Here is a 9,411-nt window from a genome sequence, read left to right on the forward strand (position 1 = left end):
GAAAAGAAAAACTAGAAGCGGGCAATATTTGGTCAGGCCCATCTCTCCTCCTCCTTTGTTCGGCTAACACTTAAGAAAAAAGAACAAAGAAAAAAAAAAAGAAACTCTGAAGAACCCTAACTTCTGAAAATATCATGGGGTTTCTCTTTACAATCTTCTCCAATCTTCTTTCTTTTTAAAACCCCAAGTTAGTGATTCGATTTCAAATCACTTTTTTTACCAATTCAAAAATCAATTTTGACCGATTTAAAAATGTTTTCTTTCTTTTTTTACCGATTGAAAAACCAATATTTTCACTCTCTCATTTTCTCAGTTTATTTGTTGAATTCCAATAGAAGTTAGTAACGGAGTGGACAAATCAAAAGTGGAAGTTCGAAATCGGGTAAGCTCCTCATTCGGTGCTCCCTCTGTTAATTTTATTAATCTTTATTAACATTGGGATTTCTATTAGACAAAGAATCTATTGTTTTTCATTGTTGTAAGGTTCATCTAGTTTTTTTGCTCGAGTGTCTATTGAATTTGATAAAAAAAATGCATTTCCTTATGTTCTTCATGTACTGAATAATAGTGGCAGTAGAGCACATTATTTAAATGATTTATTTTGTAGTAAATTATAATAGGATGGTGATACATCTGTTGTTGTTATTGTAGTAGTAATAATGTTTGCTGCATCATTGCTTCCCAAAGGCTGCTGTATTACCTTAACAAAGTCGATTGATGATTGAATTTTATTTGTTGGGTTTGGTGGGATTTTGAGAGAGAGAGAGAGTGGAGAGTAGGAAACATTACAACTATTTGACTAGAGTTTCTTTCTGTTTTTGTTTCCAGGGCCCACATCAAGTGTAGTACTACTATTAAATTATCTTCACTCACTTCTCCTGGTACGTTTTGTTTTCATTTCAGCTTATAAGAAAATTTAATTGAATAATAAGTAGCACCATCTTGTTGGGGTGTTATGGAATTTTGGATCAAATCCTAAGTTTCAATCGCATTACTTTCTTGTTTTTTAGTTACATAGAAATTAAACATGTGCCCAGAATGCAGTAGTTTGTATTACTTATTTAGACTTGTTCTAGTTTCCAATGCATAAACTAGACAACTAGTATACTACATTAATTGAAGTGAGTTGGGGTGAAGAGATGCCATTGTTTTTGTCGAAAAGGAGGAGGTGGCGTGAGAAGACAAAAAAATGTTGGTGGGCGATATTGATTGTCAATGGTTAACCTACAAGGAAAGCGTATTTGGTTGAAATTGATATCCAATTGAAGTAGGATAAACTAGTAAAGAAATTATCTTGAAACACTAAAGTGTTGATTTTGTAGGGACACTTTTATTACAAACTCATTAGTTTCAGTTTATGCAAATAAGGTTTACTTGAGACTAAAGTGTTTGATTTTTTTTTATTTAACTTGATTGCAATATTATTCTATTTATATGTAGCCCAGTGTTTGATGTTTTCTTTGTTTGGATTTGTAGTTATTCCATCTACCTCAATTCAAGAGCACGCTGGAAATGAGAAATCCTGTGTTTGGCATGCTATTGATTTCTCTAATGGGGAATTGAAGGAGCAACAGTAGAGATGGGACAACAAAAGCAACGGTAGCTGGTCACATATCACAAGCAGTTCAATCCACTTCTAATCTTCTACACCTCATGCAACAATCCTCTCCTTCTTAGGTCCACACTATAATAAACCCACACACCAAATATAATTAACTTTAATTTATTAATGTGGTCGTGCGTTAATATATCTTTTTTGTAGGCCTGCCTAATGAAGCTCCTGAAAAATCTCGTGACCAAAACGTCTACTATAAGAAATACAGCACAGGTGAATGAGTAAGTGTAAATTGTGTTCTTTGGAATTTTTCATCATAATAGTTTGTTGATTATAAGTTCTTTTTATATAGGTATTAGAGCAGCTGCCTCAGGTGATTTCGTCATTGGATGCACATACTGAAGAAGGATTGCATAGGTTTGATTCTATCTTTTTTGTTTTTGGAAATGCTTTCAAATGTTAACATGTATAGTGTTTTATCTGTTTAGTATATAAGACAGTCTGAATGACAGTATAAAATCTTAAGAAGATATTAGGAGTTTGTTGATGATTAACCAACATTACTCTAGTCAGAGTCAAAGAGAAATGGAAATTCTTGCTTATGACCTGTAAATGTCTGAGTAGTATGGGCAAGTGTTAAAGCAATAGTAATCCATATTTAGTTCCTAAATGTAGCTACAAATGGAAGAATCAAAGATTCAAAACCTTAATTTTGGGCTGAAGAACTTGCACGTGATGTGCTTGCGAAGACTTCTTATATTCTATTGGAAAGTTCTATCTCAAACGCCATGAGAGGAATGAATAGGTACCTAGTCCTATAGGGTGTCATGTATTCACTATTCGTTGAGGGTGACCCTGGGTGCAAACTTGGTGTACCTTGGCTCCGCATATATTTTTTGATGCAATGACATGTATACAAATGCATAGGAGTAACAATATTATATATATTATTGTTACTACTACCAACATTAGTTTGATAGTACTTAGTTTCAATTATGGTTTGCCATCATTCGTTGGTAAGTAGTAAGTACTCAAGTTTGATTGCTTTTCTTCAATTTTATAGCTATCTGATTTTTTTATCTTTGTGGATAACGATTGGGTAGTGCTCTTTTTTACTTGGGTGATTATATCACTAGGTCCATATATCATCTGGTTTCAAGTTTCAATTATCCTTTGTTTTATGTAGGCTTTCCATAACTATCTGTATATTCTAAGCCTTTCTTCTGTTCATACTACATAAGTCTAAGTTCATCCTCACAATTTATAGTGGTTGTAGTAAACCTATAAAATGTTGCTTGAACTTCTTCCTTACATTGTTAGGTGGCCTTGCTGATTTCTAGTGAAGTTGCAATTGCTTGTCACCTTGGTATAGAGGTACTTCCAAAATCCTCTATGTACAATTCCCCCTTCCACTTCTGCATCTAATACCTCTTTTACACGCTTTAGGTAGTAATTGTTATTGAAGGTCGAATTGTTTTTTTTGTGGAGACTCATGGGTAACTATTACTGGGCTGGGTAGACCTACAACCTATAAAATTAGGTAATGGCTTTGTGATCTTTCTTCTTTCTCGTTTGCATTATGATGTTCATATAAGCTTTGGTGCAAGTTTACTGCACGTTCTTTGATGTGTGCCTTATGCAGATATTTAGGCGCCTAATGCCTTTGAATGATTCTTTTTTGTGAGTGTGATTGTGGGTGCTTTGTTGCTGGAATATATTGTACTGAACCTTGTGCATGCCAAGGGTGCATTATGAAACCTAAATATGAAGATATGGCTCTTGGAACCCGACAACAAATTGAAACACGCAGTCTACATGCATTTGCTCCAGAAATTGTACGTCATGTGACGGCATCCCCAACAAAGAGGGGAGTAAGGACTCTCTTTCTAGTGTCTCAAGGGGATTTGCAAGAAGCCCATGTGTCTTGGTGAATTCAATTCTTTGTAAGTTTGATTTGTAAATTGAGATTTGGATTGGTGGCTATGTTCTCATAATAATACATAATTGATGATGTTTAATTGATTGGTGGTTTTGTTTCTGGTTATTCATTTGTTGATCAAGTTTGTCGAATGTGATATCTCTATAAGAGAATAATCGTATGTGCTAGAACTAGATGTGTAGGGGGAAACAATTTGACCCAGGAAATTTAATTCGTAATTTTTTTTGTTTACTGGTTATAGATTACTAACGGATATTTCTGTTACAAACAATAGTTAGTAAATAGCGCATCCATTACTAACGAATATATCCATTAGAAATGACAAATTTAATCGGGCCATTAACTGTTGGCTATCTGTTACAAAGAATTTTAGTAACAGATATAACCATTACTAAAATTATTATCAGTAACAGTTATATCCGTTACTAAATTTGGCCTAAGTGACAGTGACGCCCCAGAGCTAACGGATATAACCGTTAGTAAAAATATAAGTAACGGATATAACTGTTAGTAAACGCCTTTTCTGGTATAGTGAAAGGTCTAGTCTTTATATTTTAACATTGTGGGAGAATATCTAAACTAGGCTTTTCTATACAAATCTATGCTAGCATGTTAAGAAATTAAAAAGTGGATTTCAATCTCTCTCTATTTTTCTCCATATTTTATTCAAGTTGCATATTCAATTATTTTAATTAAATTAGTATAAGTTAAATTCATATATTTAGTTTCATAGTATAAATTCACATCCATAAATATTGCTCTCACCATTGTTTCCTTGTGTTTGATTAGTTGAATTCGTTAAGTCTAGAGAGTTAAAAGTGGAACTATTCTGTACTCTATATATTGCATGAATATATATATATATATGAGAGTAGGAAATAAATAATTGATAACGTAATAATAAGTTAGAGAAATCTAATTGTGTTAGTACGTTTATCAGCTATCAATGCTGAAATTTGGGGCCCATTTGGATATCCTCAACAACTGATTACTGGATACCAAGGTCCACCATGCCAGATTTTGTCAAAATCCTCTTGATTTGTAAAACGAAATATAAGATAGCCTTTGCCAAGTGGGGAGATCGATCTTGACTGGAGCAATTAGATCCCATTCAGCAGATGCTTGTGTTTTGATTGTTTTCAACTTAGTTTTCGTCAGATCCAACTTCGTTACAAGTGCAAATTTACATGCTTATAGTCCTCTTTCTATAGATGTAGCTGGAATTTTGATGGTTGGTGTTTCCCCTATTTTGCTTGGAATAGGTAGAGAACCTAATTCCACTGATCTCTGCGTTCTGGTTTTTGCTTTTTCAGCATATGTAGGAGCTGGGTCCTTGTTTCTGCCATCAGGTGGTTGTTGTTAGTTGGCAAGAATTTCCCACTTGTGACTCCTCACTAGTAGAAGAAGTTGGGGTTTTAGCATAGAGGCAAGAGTTCCTTCCCCCGCCAAAACCAAAGGGTAAATTTGTAGATCCTAGTGCCATTGACCTTAAGGAGGTCAAGAGAAGCGTCGGCAAAGAACTGGAGACTCTAGGGTGACCAAGATATGGCCAGTCGGGCTTCCAGGGAGCTGGAACCCTCCCCAAAGGGGAAAGGTTTGGTGAAGGTACGATACTAGATTGTAAGTAAAGGGATAAGATTTATCTAAAATGGGTAATAAAAGTACCTATGTACCTGGACGCAAGGTAAGTTAAGAAGCATCAAAATGCCTTAAAGATGCTCCCCATTTTACAAGTCATGTTTTTGCATATGCAATTGTAGTTTAGTTCATAAATTCAATTATCAATTATCAAATCTCCAAAACCCTAATATATCACTACTATAAAAAGGACTTTTTATGATGGCTATTTTTTTTCTACCTTGACAACTTCAGTATAACCCGTCATTATTTCTATCTCTCCATTAATTTTATGTCGCTTGATGTCAAATGTTGACGGTTAAAGGTCAAGCGTCATAAATATATGTGACGTCTTTTATCAATGTGTCAAGTTAGTGACTAACAATTGTATACTTACCGTTCACTTTATGACGCATGATGTTAATGGTAACTGTTATAGGCTAGCCGTCATAAATATCTTTAACATTATTTATCAATGTGTCAAGTTTGGTGTCTAATTTATGAGTTCATTTTTACAAACGTCAAGTAAAAAATTGTCTAACTTTTTCCTTCAAGTATGACCGGTGTTTAATTAATTGTCTAACCATTTGGGAGCAATTAAAAACGAACCCTTTGTAACTGACTGGTCGAGTGAACCGTGAATAAGAATAATTGGATTAAGTACCTATTCCGGCCCCCACAAATGTGGCCCAATAAAATCCCAATTCAATACAAGCTCATGCTCATAGCTTATCTATAAAAAATCTCACGCTCAGAGCCCATGCTCAGAGTTTATCTATAAAAAAGCCCATGCTCAAAGCTTATCTACAAAAAGCCTACGCTCAGAGCCCATGTTCAAAGCCTATGCTCAAAGCCTACATACCTACATGTAAAATCAATATCAATTGCGCACATGTTTTGAGAGTCAAACAACTTTCACAACTTAGTCCACAATTTTTACAACTTCATCCACATTCAAGATTCACTTCCATCAACTTCATATCGTGTGACAGTTCTCCCACCAGTTCTCTAACTTTATCCCACGATTGGACAGTTTTCCTGCCAGTTCTCCAACTTCATCCCACGATTGGAATATTGGAGAACGAGGAAGTAACTATCACCAAACTGACATATAAAATCCAACCTTCGTCATTCTCCAAAACTACGCCATCGAGACTTGATCCCAAGCAATACATTTGGGTTCGTAGGCAACTTCACACTGAAGTCCAGTCTCATCTTTCCCCAACAACCATCTCCTTCACCATCTCCAAAAACATTACTTCCGACCCTTAATTGGTGTGTTTTGGCAAATCTTGCTGAAACATATTTGGCGCCATCTGTGTTACTACCCTCAACCACAAAACAAAAGTTATGTCAATGGCTTCTCGAAAAACAAACAACGGTGAAAGTATCCCTTTTACCGCACAAGTTCAGCACTCCCCTTCTGCTAGGAATTCACTTTCCAAGTCCGATGGTCCTCGGCCATCTGCGACTGAGAGAGTGGGAATCCATGTATCCGATCCATCAACTCAGGTCGACCGTCGTCTCCGACAATTGGAGAGCAAGAATAACAATTTGAATAAACAGTTGTGTCAACTTCTCGAAGATGATTCAGGGTCTAGGGAAAAAAGTGTTTGGGATCGTTTGAACACTAAAGCACCTCTGTCAAAGACTCCAAGTACATACTCCCGCACCAAGAGAAACCGTGCAAGTCACTTACGAAAGGCTTTATGCAAACAGAATGTGCAATGGCGAAAGCCAACACTTTCCAGTGTAATCGTAAGCGAATCCACAAACTCCTCTGCCGACCTTGATGCCGACCACCCTGTGAGGGATCACCAACTCACAAAAGATCTCATGACGAAAACAGGTTTAGCCGATTCGAACCGTACTAAGGGAGATCGGCAAAATATCCATATAGGTCGGCAAGGTAGACTACCCAACCAACAAAAAACCAATGAAGTTTCTACCCCAAGCTCTAGGAGGGGTAGACAAGCCAATGTAAGTCCTCGTCGCAACAGCAGGATGCGCCGATCTCGATAGCAGCACTATTCACCAAGTAGTTCTAGTTCACAACATAGTCGCTCAAGTTGTAGTCCCAATCCAAGAGCTCATTGTCGACCAAAGTATGTTGACAATGGTAGCCTTGGAGATGGAGACTCACTTGCAATAGGTCAAGAAAATGGTTGTGACAGTCTAGCACTTCGTCTGTATTCACCCGATGTTCACCATAGGAGACAAAGGAACCGATCTCCACTACTGGCTCGGTCACTTTCACCTACATGGATGGGTCGATGAGAACTCACTCCACCTCCTCCGAAGAAATCTTGGCTAAAACGTCCACAATTCAGTCGTGACCATCGTTGAGAGAATGTTCCATTTTCTGAACGTCATCTCCATGAGATGATACTGAAGGCTGTTAATGATAAGGAGTCACGAGAAAACAAAATACGAAATCTCGCTATAGAGAGTGGTATCGATTCTCCCTTCTCTCTTCGAATCCAAACAACCATTCATCACAAGGACTTCAAGCAGCCAGAATTCGAAAAGTATGATAAAATTGATGGAGATCCTTTGATACATCTTGTTAATTACATAAACAAGATGATCTTATAGACTTTCGAAGATGCTCTTCTTTGCAAGTTATTCCCATCCACACTCATTGGGATTGAGTCGATGATATTGTTTAACATGCTTCCAGAAAGATCCATCCACAATTTTACTGATCTTGCTTACAAGTTTGCCAGCATTTTCGTCACAACTGGAAAGAACCAAAAGATATTGATTCACTATTCAGTATTAAACAACAAAAGGACTAAAAGCTCAGTAAGTTTGTTGCGAGATTTTGGAAAGCGGCTGTTGAAATTCCAGATGCATCTGATATTCTTGTCATTTATGCTTTCAAGAAAGGCATTAATTATGATAGGGACGGTGTTTACAACTCTATAGTAAAAGATGTCCTAACAACTCGTTATGAACTTTTTGCTCGAACTCAACAGTTTATTTTAGTTGAAGATGATGCATCGGCATGAGTTCACAGAGATAGGGATCGAATAAGCAAGCTGCAGGAACAAAGTCAAAAACCAAAGTTTCAACAAACTACCGATCAAAAGTTTAAGAGTGATGGTAGGCCACAACAATGGAACCGCAAAGAACAAAAGAAACTTCCCGAGTTAAAGCTTACCACCCTCAATGAGAAGTATGATGTTATCTATGAGAAGATTAAGGGAAAGAATATCTTATCTCCACCTTTTTCTCTCTCCAAAGATACCAAGGCTACATGTGACAAATCATTGTGGTGCAAATTCCACGACGATTTTGGTCATGAAACTGAACAATGCCGATCTCTAAAGGGTAGAATCCAAGGTTTGATCGAGAAGGGTATGCTCCAGGATTACGTGCTGGGTAAAACGAAACAAGCTTTAGTCGTGACCGCACACAATGTAATCAAAGTTGGTCATGCCAGAGTTCATTCAATGTCTAACACCCAGCGCAAGAATTTCGATCACTCCAAGATCACTGATCTCAGCCACCACTATGTTTATAGTGGATATGATTTTCTCCACAGTATGGGTACTGAGACTTATGAGGAAGGACCTCTTTGTTGGACTGACAATGATCTGATAGGAGTGCACCATCCTCATTATGATGCTGTTGTAATACAAGCTTTTGTTGGAATTCATCGTGTGCAGAAAATCATGATCGACACAGGTAGTTCGGCAAGTGTGATCTACAAGCGCTGTTATAAAGGACTCAATCTCCCCAAGAAAATGATAGTTCCCAATCCAAATCCTATCATTGGATTTGATGGGACAACAGCAAAATCAGTTGGTAGATGCTCTCTTCTGATGACATTAATGAACAAGGAAGTTACAATTGATTTTCTTCTTTTGGATTGTAACTCCTCCTATAACGTCATTCTAGGAAGAGATTGGATTCACTCAATGGGAGCTATCGTTTCTACTTTCCATCAAGCTATCAAGTTCTGGTGTGATGGTATGGTATGCAAAGTTTGAAGTGATCAGATAGCAGCTTTAAAGTGCCATGAGTCTGTGCTCGAAGATTATAAAGATTCGGAAGTCAAGGGCAACACCATCCTAAATGTCGATGGGGGAAAATAGCAATTACATAATTCCATTGGCCGGGTAAATGCTATGGAGCAGGGTTTAGGTGGCCCCCCGACAATCGACAGGCTCCTCGAAGTATAGATTGGCAACAAGGAAGAAGAAACCACTTTTATTTCTGCGGAAATTTCCAAAAAGGAACAAGATGAACTCATTGAGCTTTTGAAGAAAAATTGCACAGTGTATGTGTGGACGGT

General features: G+C 37.1%; 1 protein-coding gene across 1 annotated transcript; it reads left to right on the top strand.

The window, feature by feature from the left end:
* The first annotated feature begins 8,566 nt into the window (after positions 1-8,566).
* On the top strand, positions 8,567-9,106 carry LOC147486119 (uncharacterized). Its single transcript, XM_086573650.1, has one exon. It carries the CDS (start codon positions 8,567-8,569, stop codon positions 9,104-9,106), a length of 540 nt encoding a protein of 179 aa, XP_086429776.1.
* The last annotated feature ends 305 nt before the right edge of the window (positions 9,107-9,411 follow it).

The sequence above is a fragment of the Coptis chinensis genome, chromosome 7, assembly GCF_015680905.1.
Source record: "Coptis chinensis isolate HL-2020 chromosome 7, ASM1568090v1, whole genome shotgun sequence".
NCBI lineage: Eukaryota > Viridiplantae > Streptophyta > Magnoliopsida > Ranunculales > Ranunculaceae > Coptis > Coptis chinensis.